This window comes from Osmerus eperlanus, chromosome 1 (assembly GCF_963692335.1).
Source record: "Osmerus eperlanus chromosome 1, fOsmEpe2.1, whole genome shotgun sequence".
Classification (NCBI taxonomy): Eukaryota; Metazoa; Chordata; class Actinopteri; order Osmeriformes; family Osmeridae; genus Osmerus; species Osmerus eperlanus.
In genome coordinates this window covers 5,454,618-5,481,574 of record NC_085018.1, presented here as the reverse complement: position 1 = coordinate 5,481,574, position 26,957 = coordinate 5,454,618, and the positions used below count along the sequence as shown (strand labels likewise).

At 41.4% G+C, this 26,957-nt stretch overlaps 2 protein-coding genes and 1 long non-coding RNA gene across 4 annotated transcripts in view; 1 reads left to right on the top strand and 2 right to left on the bottom strand.

The window, feature by feature from the left end:
• Positions 1–207: 207 nt before the first annotated feature.
• On the bottom strand, positions 208–3,477 carry LOC134015882 (uncharacterized). Its single transcript, XR_009929320.1, has 3 exons — positions 3,095–3,477; positions 2,954–2,993; positions 208–649 (listed from the first exon to the last, which is right to left on the bottom strand). It is a non-coding gene; the product is annotated as an uncharacterized LOC134015882 (long non-coding RNA).
• A 223-nt stretch (positions 3,478–3,700) lies between these two features.
• LOC134015697 (uncharacterized) lies at positions 3,701–5,448 on the bottom strand. 2 transcript variants are annotated; one of them, XM_062455337.1, is made up of 5 exons: positions 5,112–5,448; positions 4,946–5,017; positions 4,572–4,778; positions 4,177–4,262; positions 3,701–3,861 (listed from the first exon to the last, which is right to left on the bottom strand). In XM_062455337.1, exons 1-5 carry the CDS (start codon positions 5,427–5,429, stop codon positions 3,852–3,854), a joined length of 693 nt encoding a protein of 230 aa, XP_062311321.1. In that variant the 5' UTR covers positions 5,430–5,448; the 3' UTR covers positions 3,701–3,851. The 2 variants fall into 2 exon arrangements, with proteins under 2 accessions (XP_062311321.1, XP_062311266.1); XM_062455282.1 differs by lacking the exon at positions 3,701–3,861 and having other exon boundaries at positions 4,090–4,262.
• A 6,890-nt stretch (positions 5,449–12,338) lies between these two features.
• Positions 12,339–26,957, top strand: part of si:ch211-236h17.3 (carbohydrate sulfotransferase 11) — a 30,994-nt gene continuing 16,375 nt past the window's right edge. The window contains exons 1-2 of the mRNA XM_062463613.1: positions 12,339–12,764; positions 20,067–20,149. Of these exons, the coding sequence (XP_062319597.1) occupies positions 12,653–12,764; positions 20,067–20,149 (195 nt within the window). The 5' untranslated portion in view covers positions 12,339–12,652. The remainder of the gene's footprint in view (positions 12,765–20,066; positions 20,150–26,957) is intronic.

Here is a 26,957-nt window from a genome sequence, read left to right as displayed (position 1 = left end):
ACAGATTATTCATATTCAGCCACAAGGAATCCATCATTTAACATTGTATGCAATGTGGTGTTAATAGGATAACACATTTACATCTGCTTGTAATGGCCTAACTTTTAATCTAAGTCTTCTCTTCTTATGTAGTCTACTCTTACCTCCACCAAGCAAAGGATCAGACGGTTGCTTGTAGGCTTACATAAGTGAGTCCAACCATGCAAGTCAATGTTTATAAAAATAATACCAAAGTTTATTGAACAGAAAAACAAGACTGAGTTAGTGAAAATAAAACCAAAACCTGGTAGCCGCTGGCCCTCCCCGCAATGGGAAGGCGGAGCCAGCGCGCTCCCTTACCTAACAGTGAATCTAAAACAAAAACCCGAAAACGAAATCTAGGTCACCAACTCACCCATGTTATAAGTTAAGTGTTATGGAGGCAGTCAAGTTGAACCACAATCGATGCCCAGAACCCAGGAAGTTGATAACAAACAAAACATGAACAGAGAAAAAGACAGTGGCCGTAACAGTATCACAACAAGCTCATAAAATGTTACAGTGTATATCAATAACAAATACAGAACTGGGAACTCTTAAAACAATAACCAGGCAGCTAGGCACAGACATATTAACAGCAGGCTTCCAGGTATCCTCCCATTCTTTTACACTGTGAAAAGAAATACACATCAGAATCAGAATATGGTTTATTCACCATGTATGTGAACAAACACAGAATTTACTGTGGCAGGGAGGGGCAAACAATAAACATACAGATCTTAAATTAAGTAAAAGTGCAAAAGTTTAACTATTTCTAAGAACTAAAATCTAAGAATAAAACTATTTAAATATAAAATATATATAAAAATACGAATAAGACTAAGTAAGTACAATTTTGATAACATAGTTGTTACTTTATCAAAAGTTAGTGAAATAGAGTGATCAATGTAAACTTGTTTTACAATTTCACCATGAGATTATGTGACTTAAGTTAAAGGTCCCCATGGCATGCTGTTTTTGGATGCTTTTATATAGGCCTTAGTGGTCCCCTAATACTGTATCTGAAGTCTCCTCCCGAAATTCAGCCTTCGTGCAGAATTACAGCCACTACGAGCAGTCCCACAATGAGCTTTCCTCAGGATGTGCCATTTCTGTGTCTGTAGTTTTAAATGCTATGAGGAGGAGAGAGGCGGGGCTAACTGCCATGCTTCGGTCGTTTGCAAGCCTTGATGTCTCTCGAGGAAAAACCAATATCGTGCTTGCACGGTCGTAGCTCATTTTATCATTGGCGGGCCAAATTCTTTGGACGGGCAAAGCAGAGAAAGGGGAGGTAACCTTTCCCCTTATGACGACATAAGAGGAAAATTCCAGATTGGCCCATCTGAGCTTTAATTTTCTCAAAGGCGGAGCAGGATATCCATGGGCTTGGTTTACACCTATTGCAATTTCTAGCCACTGGGGGACCATAGGTAGGATAGGGGAACTCATATTAACGTTAAATAACCTCCTAAAGTGAAGTTTTCATGTCATGGGACCTTTAACACTAATATAAGTAAAGGTTTGGAGAAGCACATTTCGTCATATTGTCTTAAATAAAATTCAAATCCTAATAGTAATCAAATCAAATGCTTGGACAGTAATATGAATCTGGTATCTGTGGCCGTTACAGGACTATAATTAACACAAAGAATAACGAATCCTTATTGGATACTGCAGTTCTTTAGTAGAGTAGAAGTTAATCTCTCTGATTAAAGTTGGTGATAGTGTAGTGAATGACGGGGGTAGTTAGGGGAGCGGTCAAGCGCTGCGCTGACAATTAGGCAAGTGGCTGCACCTGTTGAAGGGAGTGTCGAGAGGGATATAAAAGGGAGAAGATCGGTAGGGTGTTGCGTTGGTCTGGGAGCCGTTGTGGTGGATATCGCGGAAATAGAAATACACGGTACGCAATGGGGGAGTGGCGGCGTGAAGACAGCGAGGGGGGACAGGGCGAGGTTCCTGGCGGGTTAGGGTGACCTAGATAGCGGGGCTATAGGCGTACCCTTGTCCGCTCCCAGCCGGTGGAGGAGGCTCTCCTGCTGTCTTTGGAGCGGCCTCACAAAGCGCAGACCCCAGGGGAGGGTCTCGAACCCCCGGAGAGTTCAGTATATAGGCCTAGTGTTTTTAAACTCTATCCCGTTTTTAAACTCTATCCCTTGTAACCGCTTAGGACCAGTTTTAGGGAGGTCGCATTTTAGTCATAGGGCGGCAAGCTAGTGTACCGCGGGAAGCAACGGCGCTCCCGTACAGTAGAGAGACCCCACCAGCGGTCCCGAGACACGTGTGACGTTGCGGTGAAGTGTGGGTGTGATAGCACCGTGTGGCCATTGCTTGCCGTGCCCTAAGGGGATTGTAGCGTGGGTGTGTAGGGTGAGACACGTTTGCCGTGCCCCGTGGGGGTGTTTAAATTAGAGGGGCTGTCTAAGTGACAGACACCTATGTTGGACCGGTGGGGGGTTTCTGTGTGCGGGGCTCTGACTACTGCCGGAAGATCTGTGTGCCTGGCTCAATGCTCTCTTCTATGAATTCAAATAAAGTAACCTTTTTGTATCTTGAGTGTTCCCTCTCCTATGTCCAGCGGTGTACTCGCACTAGCCATTGACTATCTACGCTCCATAGCGGAGGCAAGGTTTATTACAATAGTTTATCCACAGAGGCAGTGTATGTTTAATGATGTTCAACTTTTACAACAAGAACTATAGGCTTTTCACAAGTTGCTTGTGTTGAAAAATTGCTGTTGGCTACATTTCATATAGAGGGAGGAACTTGAGATATAGCCAGTTTGAGAGTACAGTCTCTTAGAGTTCGATGGGCCTAAATGTTAACCTGACACGTCAGATAGTTTGTTGCACAGAACCATCTGGGGAAGTCATCCTTGGAAACTGTTAGGAAAAGGGCAGGCACTTTTACCCCAAAAATTGGATGCATCTGAGCTTACCTGCTTTGAACGTCCCTCTTTTTAAACAGGAAATTGCAGCCTGAAAATATATAAACAGAGGAATAACAAATAAGATGATTTGCCTGATGTTTTTGGGTCATTACAACAAATGTTCATGATGCATAAGCCTATGACCCTTACATAAGACAACCTTTACGTTAAATTATTTTTCTTTTTCCGGGGTACTGAATTTTGGGAAGACCTTTTTGAGGAGAAGAGATGAGGGAAGGAGTAGAAAGTGGGTAACATAGAGAGAGGGTTGGTGAAGGAGGGAAAGAGAGCGAGGGACTGGGGAAAGGAGGTGCAGAGAAAGAATGGGAGGGAAGAGCAGGAGAAGAGAAAGAGTGGGAGGGAAGAGGAGGTGAAGAGAGAGAGGGAGTCATAGGATGTGAAGAGAGAGAGGGAGTAGGAAGAGTAGATGAAGAGAGAGTTTGAGAGAAGAGGAGGTGAAGAGAGAGAGGGAGTCATAGGAGGTGAGGAGAGAGAGTTGGGGGGAAGAGGAGGTGAAGAGAGAGAGTTCGAGGGAAGAGGAGGTGGAGAGAGTTCGAGGGAAGAGGAGGTGAAGAGAGAGAGGGAGTAGGAAGAGTAGATGGAGAGAGGGAGTCATAGGAGGTGAGGAGAGAGAGTTGGGGGGAAGAGGAGGTGAAGAGAGAGAGTTCGAGGGAAGAGGAGGTGGAGAGAGTTCGAGGGAAGAGGAGGTGAAGAGAGAGAGGGAATAGGAAGAGTAGATGAAGAGAGGGAGGGAGTAGGAAGAGTAGATGAAGAGAGAGAGGGAGTCATAGGAGGTGTGTGGGGGACCGGCACAAGGTTAAGGGTGAAGGTTTGATCCTGAGTGGAGGCAGGGGATGTTGCTTCTGGTGTTTCTTCTGGTGTTTCTTCACCAGCTGTGGCAAGAAGGCTATTGTGGTCTGAGAGATAAAGACAAATAAGTAAATGTAGACGTAACATTATTTGAATCAAAGTATAACAGCCCCACAAATGAGGTTAATTTAAACAGAAATAGGCTCTAATCTGGGAATATTTACTCATCAACAATATTCTATTAGTATATTCTATGTTACAAAAAGTATTTAGAAACTAAATGTAAATGAAAGTTATAAAAAAGCATGTCCCAATGCAAAATATGTGTTCTTACATTTAAGATAGTATTCATAAAGGGTGGTCATTTTTTTAATGATCTCCCTCACAGGCCCCTCTGGTATGAAGCCTATGCCTGCAATGACCTCTGCTGTAAACCCCCCCCCCCCCCTCTCTTCTCTTTCCCCATGAAGAGCAGGGGCTTTAAGTCCAGTTCATGCAGCTTATTGACCTAAAAAAGAGACATTAACAAGTTATCAGGCTTTGTCCTCTGTATCAGCTCTCTTGCCATCTGATCAACTACTTTTGAAATGGTATCATACTTCTTCCTTCTTTTCTTCGTATCTACTATACTTCTTTTCAAATTAACAAAGCTAGGGGTCCTGACAGGAAGACTATAAGATGTGATGCTATTGATGCTATTTATTGATTAAATGATATGGCCTGATGCCAATGAAAACTGGCATTTATATCAAGTTCTGACCAGTATAGTATGGATCTGAATGGAACAGTAACCTAAGACCTCTACATTCTCACTCACAGATATGCGGGCTGAATCTATCACTCTGCCTGCGTTGCGGTGCTTCTTTACATTCTCCCCCCAGTCCCCAACATGCAAACTCTCCTCCTTGGACTTAACCCTCTCTTTTGTTGAGAGGCTTGTAAAACATGAAAGGCATGTTTTGCGGTTGGCTGTGTTTATGACCTGGCAGTAAGGGCAAGGCCTGCTTTTGGGTTTGGTCATTTTCTGCAAACATAAACACATTGACATGTTATAAGCATTACAAGTAGGAATATGAGTAACACACATTAAATAATTCTTAATCTTACATTTCATTCCTATGGCTTATGGGTATTGTAGTAAAGCATAAACTTCGGCACAATGGAAAGAAGTAATATATATATTTGTCTCACAAACACCGAGAGGCAGGTAGCAAGCAGAGCGGGTAGGCAGGCAGATGGAGAGTTGGGGTGAGTGGGATGTTTCTTTGGGACACAAGAAAGTGCAATATTAGAACACTTTGAATACAAATAGTAGATAATAGACTCGGAAGTACAAGGAGGCCGGGAACGTAGCTACCAGGTTGTAAAAACAACGATCTGGCGGTGAGTGGAGGGCAAACCAGGGTATGTCACCGCAAGTTATTGGGAAACTGGACCGCAGGTGTGGATCTTGTGCAGGTAGGATGGACTGGATCACTGGAGCCTGGAGATGCACACAAACACAGACAAACAGAAAGACAGAAACAGAAAGACAGGCAGAGCCTGTGGAGGGCGTAATACAGGTGACAGAGATAGGTGGACACAGGTATACACAGGTACGTCCTGATAAATTATGAAATAGGCTACTGTAAGGCAAGGATATGGTGAGGTAATAAGGATATTCCAGAAAATGCATGACTTGAGCTGCAAGTAAGAAAAGATAAAAAATACAATACAATAAATGTCATACCTAGCAAGCTATGAGATGTAAAAAGGACCACGCCAGCAAAGATAAACATTGGTCCAATGAATGTGCACCGGTTCATGACCTTGCATGACATAACGTTAGACTAGCTAGCTAGCTAGCACAGTGTATTAGCCTATTTTTGCAGATTACAAAGTCAATTAATTTATATTGGTGATGCAAAGCACCGGGCAATGTACGTCAAACATAATAACATTAAACCAACCTAAAAAACAATTTTAAAAAACTGTATAGGATAGTATCTTAAATATACGTTTACCTCATCGATAATAGCTTACCTTTTCAGAACGAGAGAGCGGAGGTTTGGTTGACAAGAAGTAGTTCCAGCCAGATCTTGAGCGTCAAACTTTTCAGCGACTTGTGTGTAATAATAAAATTACAATAATGTTGGATAATTTATAGGTTTTGCTGTCAGTGCATTTGACATGCTTGCTTCCATGCGCTTAAAATTATGATTAAAATAAAATGATATTCCTCCCCCGCCAAATTTTTATTTAATTGTTTTTATTTTATGCATATAGACTACGTTTTTAGATCAGTTTATTTTGTATCAGTACATTTTATAAATAACTTTTATGTCCTTAAATAAGGTTTATGTCATTTATAACGTTTATGTCTTGGATATAACAAAAAAAATCACGTTGAAAGCACATCGGCCGGATTTTTACGAAATCACCCGACTTATTTTGGGGACAAAATACAATGCAAAAACGAAAGCACTCAAACCAAAAACGCTGCAAATACATAAACGCGTTGCAATAACGAAAGCACGCAAACCAAAAACGCTGCATCCAGGGAGCGCTAAATGGAACAGCTTTATTTTCGGCCCCACGGAGCGAGAGAGAGAGAGCATATGAGAAGTTTGGACAAACATCGAAGTAAAGAGGCGACATAAAAAGGTTATTTTCATTTTTACATGCGGCCCTCTCTTCAGTTTTTCAAAAGAGCAACTTCAATTTTGGTCCCATTTCCAAAAGAAACTTCTCATATGTCTCTCTCTCTCGCTCCGTGGGGCCGAAAATCAAGCTGTTCCACTTAGCGCTCCCCCTAGAGGCCTGGACAACTTTCGTTGTGAAAACTGGATGCAGCGTTTTTGGTTTGCGTGCTTTCGTTATTGCAACGCGTTTATGTATTTGCAGCGTTTTTGGTTTGAGTGCTTTAGTTTTTGCAACGCGTTTATGTATTTGCAGCGTTTTTGGTTTGCGTGCTTTCGTTTTTGCAATGCGTTTATTTATTTGCAGCGTTTTTGGTTTGCGTGCTTTCGTTTATCATGGAAACAAACACTTCCTTTTACAGTCCAGTTTCATATTACTTACTGAGTAAATAGCCATGTTTTACCTGGTATCGCCTTGGAACGTATATTACAAGTTCTTACTAAGGGTAACGTTGACAAAGTGGTATTCACTTACAAAGGGTATGGTAAGAGCCTGGTAACACCATGGAAACAAACACGGATTCCTTTTACAGTCCAGTTTCATATTACTTACTGAGTAAATAGCCATGTTTACCTGGTATCGCCTTGGAACGTATAGTACACGTTCTTACTAAGGGTAACGTTGACAAAGTGGTATTCGCTTACAAAGGGTATGGTAAGAGCCTGGTAACACCATGGAAACAAACACGGCTTCCTTTTACAGTCCAGTTTCATATTACTTACTGAGTAAATAGCCATGTTTTACCTGGTATCGCCTTGGAACGTATAGTACAAGTTCATACTAAGGGGTAACGTTGACAAAGTGGTATTCACTTACAAAGGGTATGGTAAGAGCCTGGTAACACCATGGAAACAAACACGGCTTCCTTTTACAGTCCAGTTTCAGATTACTTACTGAGTAAATAGTCCAAACATGAGCAAGAACATACCCAGTATCCAAGAAGATTTACCGTGACAGTAGAGGAAAACTCTTCCCGCGGAGGTAGGTATCTATACCAGCCAAGTAAATGAGGCCATCATCAATAAATGTATCTGAAAAGGTATTTTATTGTAAAGTACTATCTTATCTTCTCATTAGACGTGGACTGTTACCGACATAAACCTTACGTAACTGCAGGGTAATAGTAGAGTATTTTGTTCGTAATTCTGCTGGAGCTTGGCCGTCTTTACCTAGTAGCAGCGGTATTTACTCAATAACACATTATAATTTACCATATATATCTCGTTGTTACCAACTTACTACCAGCGGTATTTAAATAGTAATATTTATAAGTTTCCAGGTAAATACTAAGTTTTGTCCTCTGTCTTTACCTAATTAGGACCAGTGAAAATTACCCAGTAATGACCAGCACGTTAGTATTTAGTTAATTGGTAAATACTTCGAATTATCTAGGTATTTACCACCTTGGTACCAATCGGTAATACCCAATAATACAGAACATATACCCAGTAATGACCAGCACGTTAGTATTTAGTTAATGGGTAAATACTTCGAATTATCTAGGTATTTACCACCTTGGTACCAATCGATAATACCCAATAATACAGAAAATATACCCAGTAATGACCAGTACGTTAGTATTTAGTTAATGGGTAAATACTTCGAATTATCTAGGTATTTACCACCTTGATACCAATTGGTAATACCCAATAAAACACATAACATACCCTTTACTTTCTATGTAAATACCTAGTACTTAAGGGACTGTAAAAGGAAGGGTTACCGAGGCGTGAACCGCAGGAGCAGGGCGGGTCCTGGCAACACAGTGTGAATGAGATCCATACGTCACGTTAGCGTTGTCGGTGAAAGCATGGAGCGCAAATTCATGAAGCCTGGGGATGATGTCCTACCCATAGATAAATGACTCAAAAATAAATGGCGCTGGGCGTGGATAGAAGAAGGTAGAGACGGCGAGCCTCTTGGCAGTTGGTGCAAGAAACTGAGAGAGCCTGGTGCTTGTTTCTGCATGTTTTGCTCGAGGAAGCTACTATATATACTATATGTAAGAAAGTGCTTGCTCGTCATGTCATAGAGCCGCCGCTGCCCGTGCACTCAAACTTACCACGACTTTGCCGGGAGCAACTGTTACAGCTGACACACCGTTGTCTATGACTGACCGTGTCTGCGACTTAAAAATACGTTTGTGCATATCTATTGCGGAACATGACTTGTCATTCACAATTTCTTAGCCACTGGGCCCTGTGTAGAAAACTAGCAGAAGACAAAAAAGCGTTTCCCTCCAACCCCCCCCCCCCCCCCTCCCTCAAAAAAGTTCAGGCTCAGGATTTTTTTTCACTTTAACCCCTGTGCATGGGCTTAGGTGTTGACAAGTTACAGAGAAACACAAAGAAAATACTGATTTACAAAGACAATTTATTGCACTACAAGTCTGTAAAGTGAGGGATGGGTGAGGGCACAGTACTTTCACCACATTCCCCCCAAGTCTCCTCACTTCTTGGTCTGTACTTCATCTGTACCTGTGCATGCGAGGGCGATGCATACAATGGTTGGCTCGGGTGACTCTGGTGGGATGGCTGGGATGTCTGATCCCATGGCCTCATTAGACCAGGGCCCTGCATCTGCGCCTGCCGGTGCCCTTGGTCCAGGTCATCAACATCCTGGAGACTTTCTAACAGGGCAATTTTTGCCCAGCCACTTAATTTTTTCAACAATGGCACCAGACTGAGGGCAAAATGTAACATCTCATCCTCTTCCTGTGGCACACGATGAAACATCGGTTGTGGAGGCTCCTGGACCATAGCCAGCAGCCTATCCTCCAATGACACTGCAGCTGCTGAGGCCCTCTTGTGCGTGGCAGGTCTGTTGTAGGGCTGCTTGATTATGGAAAATAAATGATAATCACGATTATTTTAATCAACATTGAAATTGAAATGTTGATTAAAAATGAAAATGTTGATCTGATTGGGACTGTTGGTCGTTTTCATCCCACACATCCTCTCCATGGCTCAGGTCCCATGCCTCCCAATCTTCAACATCAACCTGGTCTAGGCTGCTTCTAGAGCTAAACAATAAATTAAATGCACAATCATTTATAGTCTAGGTAAATGTATGCTGATTCTTGAAATGAGAAAAACATTTCAGTTCTTTAGAACTTGTGCCATATGTAAAATAGTGTGCTGGGTATCAGTGAGCCATCACTGCCTTTCAGTGTTTGCACTGTACCTCCTGGGTTGAAGGTGGGGAACAAGGAAAGAAAGGGCTTGGGAGTATTTCCACTCCTTTTGGGGTCCTGCTGCCGTACAGTCTGTGGTTGAACTTTTTTTTTTTATTCCGTACCCTGGCAGCAACCTTTCAAGGCCAAAGAATAACTTTAATTACAGGCTATCAAGGGCAAGAATGACTGTGGAGTGCGTTTGGCATTCTTGCTGCCAGATGGAGGGTGTTCCACACGAGGATATGCATGTTGCCGTGTCATGTGGACATGATAGTCATGGCAGCATGTGTGCTCCACAACTATTTACTCAACCCTAGGGACAGAGAAAGTAGTCTACAGTGTCAGACACATGAGGGGCAATAGAGGACCCAGGGAAGCCCTTCACACTCGGGAGTTGCTCTGTGAATTCTTTAACTCCCCAGAAGGAAGTGTAAATAGTGTACATAATGTGTAAATAATTTTGTTTAATAAGTTTGGATGAAATGCTGAACATTGTACATATATTTTTGCTAAATATATTATTTATTTACTTGTGGCTCAATCACATTTCATGTTTAGGAAATACTGTGTTTTTGTTATATTTGTATTTAGGAGATGTGTTTTTGTTATAGTAGTTCGATATATGAATGTTGTCAGGACTTAAGAAATGAGACTTTGCCAGCATGCTGTCTACCAACCAAATGTAAGATAACCATTGTGTGCTAGTCTTTCGTTTGTACTACAAACAGAGGTTAAAGTACTGAACTCAGAATTATCTAATTTGATAGAGGAATGGAAATTCATATTTTGTTTGAAAAACTGAGGATATTATAACTTATGTATTTTGCTTTATTTTTGATACTATATATGTATTGTATTTCAAGAATGGCATTGGAACACAAAAGAAAACTGTTATATTGTTCATATTGGCAAATAAATCCTGAATATTATTATAATATCCTGAGTGAAATTGATAAGAAGCACCTGTCGTCTGGTCTCAATTATTTTCCTGTTTTTCAGGATATTCTTATATGTCTATGGGTCCTCTACCTTGGACGTGTAACACAAGCACACCTCACAATTTCCCCAGAAATTGTACCTTCTTTAGTTGTAGTTAACCTTATCCCTTAAATACAAGGTGTTGCGTGAGAGTGATAAATGGCTGAAATGCCAAGTGCGTGAGACTTGAGAGCCCTGCGTAAGACCTCACTTCATTACGCTTGTAACAAACTGTCCACCATGTGTTTACCCTGATAAAAACTATCCGATCAATTTTAAAAGATTTAACATTTTAAAATAAAAAACTCTGATGATGGTGATGGCTGTTCAGCCAACATATTAGTCAGTTGTTTCTAAACATTAGACGTATATTATCCTGTTAACAATCATGTCAAATTCGCCTAAACAAGCCATACCCAAAATAAATTGAAAGCTGTTCTTGAACAATTTGTAGTACATGCATGTTTGTGGTCTCATTTGAAAGGTGACAAACTGAAGGTGTTTCCCCTGTTGTCAGAATCTCTGTAAGTGCTACTGTTTTTGAGTTGTAGAAGCTTGAACACATTAAAATATAATATATTTCCACCTGAATTTAGTTTTGCATACAGATGCCTGGAGATGACAATAAGTGGGAGATAGCTGGGAGATAATGGGACCACAACATGAAACCTTACCTAGTCCAAGTCCAAGTTGATAATTATAGTACCACAAAAAATGAATATTTTACAAGTTTTTCTAATGTGATCCAAAGACTGGTACCCGAAAGAAGGAACGAATCGTTCACCCCCCGACCGTGTCTTCGGATCAATGTTTCGTTCTTCTGCCAACCGAGTCTTCGGATCAATGATTTGTTCACCTCCCGACTGTGTCTTCGGGTCAATGTGTCGTTCTTCTGCCAACCGAGTCTTCGGATCAATGATTTGTTCATCTGCCGACCGTGTGTTCGGGTACCAGTCTTTGGATAATTTTTCCCGTGACCTGCATAGGCTCAGAAGAGGAAACAGAAAAGATTTGTTTACCTCATTCACATTCGTGTGACTGCTAGTATTAGTACTAGTGTTAGTATAGTAAGACGTGAATCACAAGTGATAAGTACAGGTTTTGTTATTTTTTACTTTTATTTTAAATCTCAGCCACAAGAAAATGAACAAATCACTCTCTGAGACTACTCGTTACTCCCGAGTCATACAAATGATTCGTTCAAAATTAACGTTCACAAACGACACATCACTGCAGCCAGTGTGTTCCTGGCGTTAGTTGGCCACCCGAGGGAGCTGTAGCCTTAGATTACTTACTGTAAATCGCTCTGGGCAGGATTTCCCAGATTCGTTAAGAAGCTCTTAACGCTAAGAGCTTCTTAGGAACGTTCTAAGAACGCTCTAGAACGCTCTTAGAACGCTCCTAAGAAGCTCTCTTAGAACGTTCCTAAGAAGCTCTTAGCGTTAAGAGCTTCTTAACGAATCTGGGAAACCCGGCCCTGGATAAGAGCGTCTGCTAAATGACTAAATGGAGATTGTAATGCTGTCTGGTAGCTCAATCGAAGTATTTCAAAACATTCAGATATTTATTTCTAAGGGCTGTCTGAAGGAGCAGGTGACATTTTTTTAAGCACTTATACTTCTATTTCAATTAGGGTTTTTAAATGTGCTACCTTATTGTGCAAGTTTTTTTTAAGTAGCCTAAACAGTTAACTGCTAAACAAACATTGAAAAAGACATCCGAAGGGCATATTGGCTATGCTTCGGATCTCCATACTATGTGGTTTCGTCTCGTTTTGACAAAAAAACTTCGGTTCGCGCATGTTAAGTTGTGTCTGAAACTGATATATTTAGCAGTCCTGTGTCTATTTCGGGAGATACCTGTTACTTCTTGCAGACAGCGGGACATACACGGGTGCATATCAAAATGACAAATGTTTTCCAATAACAACCACAAATTTCATGCTATAAGGAGACAGTATCTGAAGCCTACATGAGTGATGTCTTTGATTCCCCGAGCCCTACGGCCAACTAACGGTGTCGAACTGTGCTTTTTCGAATGAAAGGATTTTGTCGGCTTTGACATTCATGTCCCAAAGATTTAGGATGAGAAAACCTAAAGTTAAGCGAATGGTTCTCGCCATGTGCCTGAGTTGTTTCATAATGGTCATAATCTATTTTCAAAGCAACCTGAAACCAGGTAAGTTTGAGAAATACAATTTAAAATTGGCTAATTTGCTACTCATATAGCTTGACGTTAAGTTAACTTAGGTTATAAACATTGAAAATGCATTCATCCACACTGTAGAAATACTCCAGACTTGTGTTGATGAAAAGTTGAACTTAATACGTCCCCTGTCCATATAAAATTATCCAACAGACCTGAAACTGCAACATGCTAGCCACAACATTGGCAAAACATTTGTGTTGGGCGTTTTGTGACTAAATGTAATAAGAGCGTCTGCTAAATGACTAAATGTAAACGTTGCGTACGCACACAACGTGCGTACGCCACTTCCCACGCAAAGGTTGTGATTTATAAAAAACAAACTTGACGGGAGAATGTGCGGTCCTCTACGCAAACTCTGACCCATGCTTATGCACATTTTGGAGACAGTGGGAATGGGCGACGCAGATGGTGAGGTGGTGTACTGTCGAAAGACTGCAGAAAGTAAATGTGGGAAGAACGATTACTCGTAATATTGATATATTTTGTTTTCCTCACACACATTTTTTTCACTCCATATCATCATTATCATGAAGATTAAATCCAGCAGTGTTATTTGTGCTTGTACTGAGTGATAATTGTTCCATAAACACTTTGTAAATTCCAACTTACATCTTAAATCAAAATTCAGCGCCATCTCACCATCACATTGTCCACTATGGGAGTACAGGAGGAGGAGATGGCCCGACAGCATGGAATAGTACAGGATAACATCACATATCCTACCTTTAGATAACTGCAGAACACAGTGACTAAATATATTTCTTTAATACTATGCATATATCATCATGTCAAAAACTGGAAATACAGCGGTTTAAGGGGCGATTGATTGCAAAACCGATTTTACCTTGTCATAGTTGAAAAATGACAGTTTGGTGTGTAAAATAGACATACAGTGAACCTCAAAGTCCATTGAAACCTCTTTCCTATCAAAATTTCACAACGTCACAACTTGCACTGTTTCGACTGTTTCGACCCTCATTTATTCATTTGATCTAACCATTTCACCAAAGACAGTTTTGAATGAAAACCTTGGACAATTTAAAGAAGGATTTGCTAAGCCGCTGTTGCTGAAAAGAAGTGCTGTTCCAACCGTATGCTCATCACAAACGCAAACTGTAAGTAACTAACAGTAGCATATTAGCAATGCTAACGTCTCGCATATGTAGAATGCTAAATATCGGAACGCACCTCTTTTACAGCTTCATAGCAAATCCTGCTTTACACTGTCCCAGGTTTTCAAAACCGTCCTTGGTGAAATGGTTCACGCAAATGTGTCGAGGGTCGAACTGCACAGGGATCTTCTACACTAGACAAACATCAGCCATGCCCGTCTAGTCAATGTTAGCTAGACTCTAGCTCCTCTGCTTTTTATTAACGCTGATTTGCAAGGAATGCAAGAACAGCTAGATAGCGAAAACACCTAAACTGTAGGCATGTAAAGTAGTTTAGCTTGCTAACGCAAGAGCATAGGTAGAATGTGTGATTATTTAGCCTAGTTTATTGGGGCTTATTTATATGGGGCTAACGTTATTTCATGTTCCTGACTGTGTTTCATTCAAATAAATAACCTGTGTTGTTATGTAAGTCTACAATTCAAGATGCATGTTTGTCCAGATCGATTTTTCAGCAAGATAGCTAGAGCTAACTGAAGCTGAGTTGAATCATGATAGTTTGTTTGCTAAGCTGTAGTGCTAACGTTACCCACCTAAGGCGATCTTGTTTTCTTCGACAACAGAAGTGGAAACAACTAACGTAATCATTTCAAATGATATCTAGTCAATCTGTTGAAAACAGTGTTGTGTAGACACAATAGATGTATTTGTTCGTTTTTATTTCAAGTCTCCACCTTTGTTGTTTCAGTGAGTGCTGTTGGCCTTGTTGCATCTTTGCTCCGCAGTTTCACTCGTTGTAAACCAACCAATCAGCGCGCAGCTCATCTATATATTCATGAGCATACCATAAAAGGAGAAAACCTAGCGTTTTTTTCCCGGGAAAATTTCACTGGATGTATCAGGGGGCATAGAACAGCACCCGAGCCATTTTCAGCCCAACCAATGTTACATACCCTATTCGGAGACCTTAAGGAACAGTGTGAAATACCCCCAAAAAACAGTCAATCACTCCTTTAAGCTCCTGCGCAATCGCTACACTCTACGTCCTCGTTATCTATCCAAACTTTAATACTGTTCATAACAAAACCGGCATTAAGAATAATGTGGTTTTTCGGGCCTCCACCTCGCCTACAAGTATTTCAATGTCAGTGTCTGAGAAGTTGCGCCTTTTCGTTCTTTTCCCACCTGTCGCCATGATTCACCGTAACGTAAGAACAATCGCATGCCAGGGTCAATAATATACTGGATCAGCATTCATGAGGTGCTTTGCATTGTCTATTTATGGTAAAGAAATGGGCGTGTTCAGGGCAGGATAAGATGCTGAATTACGTACGCACACTTGTGGGTAATCTGTGATTTATAAAGGGAACATTGCTTACAGGTGTGCGTACGAACGGTTTTATAAGTCAGATTTTTGGGGGGAGTACGCCATTTTAGGCTTTTGGACGTACGTACACTTTTAGTATGAATTCTATTCACAGTTTTATAAATGAGACCCCTGGTTATTCTCTTGTTCGCAAACAATTCGTTCTTACATTCGTTCAGTGAGTCCTCCCTGCAGCCGAAGTTTGTGTGTGGAATACCAACTACACTAAAACATTATTCTTTATCAGAAATAAGATAAGATTTTAAAAGTAATTGAGTTACAAAATGGACCAATGCCTTGAAAAGTGAGTGTGAAAATATTTTTTATTGCCCAACCAACCAGAAAGAAGCAGTAAGGTAAGTCAATAGTATGGATACATTTGATTTGACAGTCGACTATGTTTGCTATGTAGGCTGTTCCAGGCGGGAATATAATGTTAGACATTTCACAATATTTTTTAATTAACCAAAGGGACCAGTTTTCCCTACTTATGATGCGGATAGCTGGTCAGATTACACTGTCTTCAGATCTTCTTGCATAGAGAAATGGTAAGTTCGGAAAATGAACTTTCCTTCGTAAATCTATCATTGATTTCCGTGTCATACAGTGTTTATTGGGTGTGCTTTGCCTTCGGCATGGGCACAACCTTTGTTCTCTCACATATATATTCTTATTCTTTCTTTTCCCACCCCTAAGCCTCAGTCAATATTTGGACTACATAGACAGCGTAGGTGTCAAAAGTTTTGTCTTGGTAGCGATTGAGTTGCTTGTATTTTTATTTACGTTCCATTGCATGGTTTAAGTTTAAATTACGTTTTTGTGGAAAAAAGTGCCTTATGTCAACGGAGGGTACTCAGTGCTAGCCTACGTCACAATGTTGGCACACGTTAGCAACGACGTGCATAGAGACTGTTGCACAGCAAGTATCGTGCCGTGGTGTACTAGCAGCATTATACATTTAAGCAATTCAAGACTTCCATGTACAGTAAGTAATGTCACATTAAAGAATGTATTTAAACTCAAGCTTGTGTGGTGCGTCGCTGTCTTCAATGCCACAGCCTAAACTTTATGTAAAAAGAAAGTTTTTAATTTCCGTCGCATTCAAACAATCCCCTCAGTGTAGTTTGGCTAGCAACAGCAGCTAGGTTACAGTAACTTGCTCGTAGCACAATTCAGCTTCTACAGGCAGGGCTCTAGACTGAGACCAAAAAGTCGCTTTTGGCTTTGTTACTGGTAATGATCGCTTCCAGCAAACTTTTTTTGAATTAGCCATTCCCCCTAAATAAATATCAAGCTTATTTAAGTGTTTGGGGGCATATTTTCAGTCAGCAGATGGTACTAGTACTGTTTGAATCGCGATTCCATCTGAAAAATACTGCCGGTGACAACGTGGTTAGAATAGCTTGTTTCAAAGGGGGTTCAGCTTGTTTATTAAATGGACCCATCTGCAACCGACGCAAGCAAGCACACCCTACAATTTCCCCAGAAATTGTATCCTCTCTAGTTTTATTTAAACTTTTGTTGTATAGGCCTTCAATTTTTCAGCAAAATGTAGTTTACTATAAAGGACGTCATACACGTTGCGAGTTAGACTGCAGTTGGTAGGCTATTATACGTAAGACAGTATCAACCAAGTTCCCTCACTGATTCGTTGTCGTTCGCTAACGAGATCCAGTGATTCTCTTGTAGGCCGCAAGGTGAACCACGAAAAGTCTTTTAGAAAATGATTCCCGCTCCACAGTCTGGCATCTACACAATCTTTAGCTCATAAAAAAGAACAAGTCGTGCTAAGCTACCAAAAAAAAGTTTGTCGCTGAAATTCCAGTCGATTATCGCTGCGTCTATGTTTTATGCAGAACTAGTTTCTTCAGAACGTAATAGGATGTTGGTGGCACGGTTCGACACGTGATCGTTCTACACCAATAAGGTAGCTGCTTTTTGTCAACATGGATGGATATGTTTGGCAAATAGAGGATGGGACCTTGCACGTAACAGAAATTCGGCCCCTGACAGTGTTTTGCATGTGATACACTGCGGCTGCAAAAGTGCGTGTGAGACAGGCAGATGTTCATGTTTTTCTGCAGGACTGTGTTGCACAGACTTATGTCGTTGTTGTAATTGTGCCAACACAAAAGAAACTGAGGAACTGGAAGATAACTGTCCTGACACTGACAGTGAGGACTGAGTGTCCTTAATCTGTTATTCCTTATTCTGTTTTGTACAGTTTTATATATCATATTTCATATTTTTCATTACGATTGTTTTTATGGTTGATCAGTGTTTCCATTTGTGGAATAATGAATCAATGAATGTTACAACAACGACATAAGTCTGTCTGTCTCCCCCCCCCAGGTTAATGTAATAGCCTAGTTTAATAACTAATGTAATATTGCACATATTTTCGTACTATTTCCCCTAAAGCAATAAGGTTAGGCTACTTAGAGACCTTCCACTCATAAAGTGTTCTAAATAGCATAAATGCTGCCAATTATTAATTGACGTATTAATAATTGACGTTGGTCAGTAGCCTATCCTATCGATTAAGGTACTCGAAAGCATGTACACTGTCTGCTTCATTTGAGCTTGATAGGCTAAGCATTCTGTAGCAAATCATAACAATAAACCCACTATTTATTAATTAAAACTACTTATGCATAGTTGCACCGAAAATACAAACGTAAGCAAAGGCAGCAATCGCTATCGAATCAACAGACGTGCAATTTAGCTAGCAGGGGAATAATACAAACAACGAAGATCACCAGTTAACTTAATTTAAATTAGCAAGAATATAGACTAATACAATAACAGGCTTAAATTAACTGACAAGTTAGCTATACGACTTCTCAAAGACGCACAATCTCAACTGCGGTGTGAAGCGCGACATGCTATTCTCCGACATGCACTCTCAACAATCACATAGACGTCCTAAAATTTTGTACAGCCCTATTTCTGATACCATGGCGGCAGAAATTTAGTTGTGGCGGGCCGCCACGGCAAAATAAACATAGAGAAAACAAACGTGCAAGGTCCCATCCTCTATTTGACAACCATATCCATCCATGTTGACAAAAAGCAGCTACCTTATTGGTGTAGAAGGATCACGTGTCGAACCGTGCCACCAAAATCCTATTACGCTCTGAAGAAACTAGTTCTGCATAAAACATAGACGCATCGACAATCGACTGGAATTTCAGCGATTAACTTTTTTTTGGTAGCTTAGCAGGACTCATTCTTTTTTATGAGCTAAAGATTGCGTAGATGCCAGACTGTGGAGCGGGTTGAAACGATAACAGGGTTCACCTTACAGCCTATTGTTCTTGTTTGCAAACGAGAATGACTGAACAAATCACTGAACGATTCCCCTGAACGGATCACTGAACAATTTTCTCATTCTGGTTCGCGAAAGACATCCGGTGATTCTCTCGTTCGCAAACGAGATTCACTGAACAAGTCACTCAACGATTCTCTCGTTCCGGTTCGGGAACGACATCCGCTGATTGTGTCGTTTGCGAAGAAAAGTGAACTGAACCGAACAAACCTGAAGAACGGACGGAAACAGTTCTAAACTTTCTTTTCTTTTCTTGTTCTAAACTTGCTCCTTCAATTTGCCAACTGGGCAAATTCAACAGCGCAACTGGGTTGTAGGTTGCCAGGTTGAGGTCACAAATGGGTTAAAACATTTATGATATGTATTGTGTGAGTAGGATGCATTTCATACAAGATATGGCAACTGGACAACCTTGGAATAATATATTGATGTGATTATTCCTATAACGAGGTTTGGGGGCCATACAAATTACACGAGTTTCACAGGAGAAATAACAAAACGGGAGGGGGGCAGGAGACGGGTGTGAAATACGGGCTCCCGGGGAAAACGGGAGTGTTGACAGGTATGCCATAAAATAATGAATGAATTTCTAGGTGTGCTTCTCAGGAGTAAATCTTAGTATGTAACTGAGATGAGTATCTTAAAATAATAACAACGACTAGCCGACTTATCATCCAGTGCAATAGGCTACAGAACATAAGGTTGTTAAAAAAGACACACACACACAATAATATTAACAACAATAAACTAAAATGTAAACGACCGTCCAAACAAGTGAATGCTTCTGAAGAACTAGGCATTGTCAGTTCTAATTGGGATACATTACTGTAAATTACAGTAGGCTATTTCTCAGCGTGAGAAATGTGAGAAATACAAGGTGTTGCGTGAGAGCGTGTGAACTGGTTGAAATGCGTGAGACTTGAGAGCCCTAATTGAGAGCCATTAGCTGCTCTGAAAACAGCAAAAGCTAGAATACATTGTATACCTTAAAGCCTGTATGTGATTGCAAGTTAACTAACAGCAACATGAAATGTACCTAATTCTGAAAGAAAGTAGGTAAACTATAAGCTAACACACGCGATGATACAAATCACATACAGCTTAACCTAGCAACAGGAGAAAACATCATCGTTTTGCATGGAAGGGGGAACAGGGGAACTGAATACTCCAAACACAGGCCACATGTAGCAGGGCACGGGAGTGACACGCAGGTCCGCTTTTCTTGAAGACACAGTAGCCTACAGCTTTTATCGCTGCTTTTTCTTAATGCCAGTATTGTATCATTCCTAAAAACAGTACCCTTGGTACGGTACCAGTAGCAGTATACCATGCAACACTAGTTGTTACACTACCTTGTAAATTATATTTTATTCAACAGTATAAGCCTTGAATTGTATGTTTAGTGGTGCGCAAATCACAGGAAGTACGTATGTTATTTCTAAGTATGCACTTTTATGTTTGCTCAGCCTCTGTGCAGGTCAATGGGAGGAGCAGCAGACAGGGCAAGTCTAGGAGAAGTCCACTGCAGACTCACTACGACAGTGACCAGGTGAGTCTATCTTTCTGTCGTGTATCCATCTGCACTGAGGGGATCTTAGTTGGAGAAATACCTTCAATAAGTCATGACCTTTACAAAAATGATAATGACCTTTAATGTGAGTTGAATGAAGACCGTTAGATCAAATTATAGTACTTGATATAGAAAGTAGACTTGATGCACAATAAATGCTTAATTCATCAATTTCAGCTGGTAAGTACATTTACATTTAGTCATTTAGCAGATGCTCTTATCCAGAGCGACTTACAGTAAGTACAGGGACATTCTCCCTGAGGCAAGTAGGGTGAAGTGCCTTGTCCAAGGACACAACATCATTTGGCACAGCCGGGGAATCGAACTGGCAACCTTCAGATTACTAGCCCGACTCCCTCACCGCTCAGCCACCTGACTCCCTCACCGCTCAGCCACCTGACTCCCTAAGTAGTAACTAGAGAGGGTACAATTTCTGGGGAAATTGTAGGGTGTGCTTGCTTGCGTCGGTTGCAGATGGGTCAGTTTATTAACTGTAATTTTTACAACTGATATTTCTGTATATTGTATATAAAAATGCGTACTTATTATTTAAGAAGATTGCATAGATTAAAAAAATACATTTGTTGCTGCTCATTTACAATTCAAAATACAAAAAGTGAAGTGTAGAATGAAACGGTTGTCTTCTAATTTCCCCTGCAAGAGGGAATAGTGTAATAGTGATAAGCTGTAGCAGCCTCAGTTGAAAAGTTGGATCAAACGAAGATATTGGGCAATCCAGTGTAAAAACGGTTCTAACCTAAGTTAGTCACAAGTTTTTCCCTTCTAGTGATAGCCTACTCATATTGCATTAATTCATTAAGAACCCCCTTTGAAACAAGCTGAACCCCCTTGAAACAAGCTGTCACCGGCAGGATTTCAGATGGAATCGCGATTCAAACAGTATCATCTGCTAACTGAAAATATGCCCCCAAAAAACGTAAATAAGCTTGACATTTATTTAGGGGGAAATGGCTAATTCAAAATAAGTTTGCCGGAAGCGATCATTGTCAGTAACAATGCCAAATGCAACCATTTGATCTCAGTCTAGAGCCCTGCACAGTGGAGAAGCTGACCCCGGTAAATTGTGCTACGAGCAAGCTAGCCTAGCTGCTGTTGCTACTGTAGCCAAACTTCACTGGGGATTGTTTGAATGCGCCGGAAATGAAAAACGCTTCTTTTGACATAAAGTATAGGCTGTGTCATTGAAGACAACGACGCACCACACAAGCTTGAGTTTAAATACATTATTTAATGTGACATTACTTACTGTACATGCAAGTCTTGAATTGCTTAAATGTATGATGCTGCTGCACGTTGTATACATGCGTCATTGCTAACGTGTGCTGACGTTGTGACGTAGCTAGCACTGAGTTCCCTTTGTTGACACAAGGCACTTTTTGCCACAAAAACTTAATTTCAGCCTAAACCGTGCAACGGGACGTAAATAAAAATACAAGCAACTCAATCGCTACCCAGACGAAACTTTTGACACCGACGTTGTCTATGTAGTCCAAATATTGACGGATCCTTAGGGGGGAAATAAATAATAATACTAAATATAGCTGAAAGCAGCAATGGCGGATTCCTCCAAACATTGCGAACCATAAAAAAATGTATATTCTTCACAAATTGTCACTGTATAGAAAAATCCATGCTGCAGACTTACCAATGGGATACCAAATCTGAAATGCAATACCATCAAGATCCACAAGGGCGTTTGCTTCAAGCCAAGGAATGAGTGGGGGCTTGGTCAGCCCACAATCTCCTGAAATGTTGTGTGTGCGTCTTGCCAAACTCGCACGTGTGTCAAAGGCCTCTGGCCTTGTGTGTGTGTGAGAATTTGGAGCATGCGCGGTGAGGAGCAGAGGGAGAGAGTATTTGGGGAAAAAGCCCTAGCAATTAGCCAAGCATGCATGTTTCAAATATTCACAAAAAATCTTCTTTTCATCTTACAGTCAACTTTTTATCAGATTTGTGTACTAAACATTCTCAAGAGTCTTCATATGAACTTGTGATTAAATCAGAGTATCACTTTTTGACCGGCGGATGTGTAAAGCATTATTTTATTATATAAAACGTGTTTCCTTAATCTTTATTGTACAGAAAAATCCAATATGGCGGCCGTTATACCTTCTAGAGTCTTTTTTGTTCCTCATGAGAAATAAAGCATATGTAATGAATTTCAGAATTTTGGGACTTATGGCCTGCAAATGGCATCACTTTGAAAATTGACATATTGGGGCGTGGCCTGTAGCGCCACCTATTGTCTCACATGGCCCATGTTTGGTATGGTAGTTACTAATGGTCTGCAGTTTCAACATGCCAAATTTCACAACTTTTTACCATTGTGGTCTAGGGGTTGCCATTGACTCCCATGGGTAAAACATAATAATAAATATAGCTGCAAGCAGCGATGCGGGTTTCTCTGCAAAATGGCAAAATATTATAAACATGTACACTGTAGAAGATCGAGACTTGGACAACATAAGAGCAAAACTACTTAATGTTTGGCCAACAACAATAGGCTGAATGGGGATTTGAACTCATGAGCATAAGGTTACAAGTCAGTCTCTCTACCCTCTCTGCTACACACCAACTGTTGAGATTTTATGAATAGAAAGGGTAGAGTATTAGCTTTTTATGGGATATTTAAACTCTTCTTGAGTTGATCTCTTTCCAGAATATCAGTCAATGCACAATTAACAATAGTGATGTAGGCAACAGGGCTAGGCAGAGATTATGTTCAGCTGCTTGCGAGAATAGCTTGGGACAGTACAGCTGCTGATTCTCTGGTCCCATTAAACTACACAACATGCACAATCAGGGTGACCAACAAGATTATATTAACTAACAAACAATAACATTACAAACATCTAACTGAACGAACACAACAACTGAAATCCCTCGCACGGCTGTTGTAACCAAACTATTTTCCACAAGTCTTTGCGTTTTTTGACATGCCGCACTGCATGCTGGGTACCCAAGGGTGCTGACACTGATTATCTATCTGTGCTCCGACTGTGTGATATGAGTATTAGCTTTGGTCAGCTTTGGGACAAAGGTTAAGAAACGGTTGACATTTCAAGGTAAAATTGCATGAAATTGCGCAGGGTATTTCAGAATGATGTCATCCTGCAGCACTGGGTCACTCTGACCATACCATGGTCCATCTGATTCCTGCATACAGGCAGAAATTAAAGCTCTGTAAACCTGTTGTGAGGACATCAAAACAGTGGACCAGTGTGGCTATGGAGGATCTGCGGGCGTGCTTGGACTGTACTGACTGGGATATGTTCACGACTGCTACCAATAGTCTGGATGAACTCACAGAGGCTGTGACATCATACATCAGCTTCTGTGAGGACTGCTGTATTCCAACACGCACCAGGGTGAACTTCAACAACGACAAGCCCTGGTTCTCAGCAGAGCTCAGAAGGTTGAGGTCAGAGAAGGAGGAAGCATTTCGGAGTGGGGATAGAGACAGATTCAAGGAGTCGAAGAACAGGTTTAGCAAGGCGGTGAGAGAGGCTAAACGACTGTAGTCAGAGAGACTGAAGCGTCAGTTCTCTGCTAACGACTGCTTCTGTCTGGAGAGGGCTCAGGCAGATTACCGACTACAAGCCCAGAGCCCCCCACTCCACTAACGACTCCCGCCTGGCCAACGACCTGAATGAGTTCTACTGTAGATTTGAAAGACAAATGGACTGTCCTGAACTACCCCTCCCCACCCACGAGGCCTCCTCCCCCACCCCCTCTACAGTGACAACTCTCTCCATTCAGGAGGGTGAAGTTAACAGACTTTTCAAGAGGCAGAACCCCCGCATAGCAGCTGGGCTGGACTCTGTCTCTCCTGCCACCCTCAAGCACTGCGCTGACCAGCTGTCTCCGGTGTTCACCTACATCTTTAACACCTCCCTGGAGACATGTGCCAGCCTGTCTCAAGTCCTCCACCATCATCCCTGTGCCCAAAAAGCCAAGGCCAACAGGACATAATGACTACAGACCCGTCGCTCTGACCTCTGTGGTAATGAAGTCTTTCGAGCGCCTGGTGCTGGCACACCTTAAATCCATCACAGACCCTCTACTGGACCCCCTGCAGTTTGCCTACAGAGCCAACAGGTCTGTGGACGATGCAGTTAACATGGCCCTCCACTTCACCCTACAGCACCTGGACTCCCCAGCATCCTATGCCAGGATCCTGTTTGTGGACTTCAGCTCTGCCTTCAATACATCATCCCCGCCCTGCTTCAGGACAAGCTCTCCCAGCTGAACGTGCCTGATTCCACCTGCAGGTGGATCACAGACTTCCTGTCTGACAGGAAGCAGTGCGTTAAGCTGGGAACACAAGTCTCTGACTCCCGGTCTATCAGCACCCCTCTGCTCTTCTCCCTGTACACCAACAGCTGCACCTCCAGTCATCCGTCTGTCAAACTTCTGAAGTTTGCGGACGACAACACCCTCATTGGACTCATCTCTGACGGGGATGAGTCTGACTATAGGTGGGAAGCTGACAACCTGGTGACCTGGTGCAGCCAGAAAAACTTGGAGCTCAATGCTCTTAAGACAGTGGAGATGGTTGTGGACTTCAGGAAGAACACAGCCCCACTCACCCCCATCACCCTGTGCGACTCCCCAGTCAACACTGTGGAGTCCTTCCGCTTCCTGGGCACCATCCTCTCCCAGGACCTCAAGTGGGAACTGAACATCAGCTCCCTCACCAAAAAAGCACAACAGAGGATGTACTTCCTACGGCAGCTGAAGAAATTCAACCTGCCAAAGACAATGATGGTGCACTTCTACACAGCCATCATTGAGTCCATCCTCACCTCTTCCATCACCATCTGGTACGCTGCTGCCACTGCCAAGGACAAGAGCAGACTGCAGCGTATCATCCGCACTGCTGAGAAGGTGATCGGCTGCAATCTGCCTACCCTCGAGGACCTGCACACCTCGAGGACCCTGAGGCGTGCGAGGAAGATTGTGGCCGACCCCTCCCACCCTGGTCACTCCCTGTTCCAGCTACTCCCCTCTGGCAGAAGGCTGCGGTCCATCAGGACCAAAACCTCACGCCATAAGAACAGTTTATTTCCATCTGCTACTGGCCTCTTCAACAAGGCCAAGGACTCCCATTGACATTCATTCACTTATTTAACTATTATAAGTCAATCTAATGGCAATTCAGTATGCATAAGCCACTTATCTCAGTATCCGATTGCACTATGTTGACCATTCACGCTGCTCATTCTATTCTTATTTTTATATATATTTTATTTTATATTTAAATTGTTGTATTCTTAGATTGTTTAGTTCTTAGAAATAGTTAAACTTTTGTACTTTTACTTAATTTAAGATCTGTATATGTTTAGTGTTTTGCACCTCCCTGCCACAGTAAATTCCGTGTTTGTATAACATACATGGCGAATAAATCGAATTCTGATTCTGTTTAGCTAAACAGATAATCAAAATTATGAGAGGCCAAAAGATAATGGCTGAATTCCAACCTACTACCTTATACTTTACAGGTCACCATCCCAGCCCATTGAGCTATTCTCAGTGTTGAATATTGGCATGTTCAGTTACTGTATAAAAAAGTAAGCCGTTTCTCCTGTGGTAAGAGTTGTTAGATTCAGCCAACGTTGAAACTGCTTGTACATTTCCTATAAAAACGGGACAACGGGATGACTGGGTTGCTATTGTAAAGAATAACTTACTCATAGTTTAAAAAAAAGGTTGTTTGGAGTGCCATAACTTGTCACGGAAGGGAATTTCAAATCATGCCTAGCATCAGTGGGGATGTGTCCTGGCTTAGGTTACTGAAATGAATTTGTGCAACAGGCAAGGGATCCACCTGAACAATCAATTTACTTAATTAGAGAAAACCATTAGAGTTATCTCTACGTTGCGTAGACTACAAGTAGCTAGCTACTGTGGTGAACCTGGATTGTTTTGCAGTGGTTTACACAGTCTCGCTAAACAGATGATCGGAGTGTTGTGATGGGCTCAAATACACACGCATTGCTATGTTTTACAACCGGAGGATTGATCGGAAGACTAGAAACCGTTTTGTCAGAATAAAAAATAAAAACGATGTCTCTGACTGGTTTTGAACCTACAAACCTTTGCTTACCAGCACAACATCTCAGCCAATTGAGCCATTCCCAGACATGGATTACACAAAGTTCAGTAACTGGATAATAAAAAAAGCAGTTTCTCCAATGGCGAGCATTGTCAGATTTGGTCCAAGTTCAAACAGCTGTAATTCATTCATATTTTGACATATCAAGGTGAAACTTTGCATGGTACTTCAGGGGGTGTTACCTTAAAGCCTATTATGTTTAAAAAACCATCATTCAAAAATACATTTGATTTAGTGACACAAACATATTGAGGCAATGTGGACATTTACATGAATACACCCCTTTCAGCCATTTTGTATTTGATTCAATTGTCTTAAGTAAGGTTTTTAAATATGTCAATGATACATATCTGTACAAAATGTCAAGTCAATTAGAGCTTTGGTTGAAGAGAAGAGGAATTTTAAAGGTTTTCCAAAATTATCACTGTACAGGAAAATCCATCAAGGCGGACCTTATGGGTCCTTGAGGCTTTTTTGTTCCTCATGAAAAATGAGGCATGCGCACCAAGTTTCAGAAGAATTGGAGCAATGGGGTGGAAATGCCATCACTTTGAAAATTTGACTTTTGGGCGTGGCCTGTGGCGCCCCCCTTTGGTCCGATGTGGCCCATATTTGGTGTGGGGGTACCCACTTCTATGTAGTATCAATGTG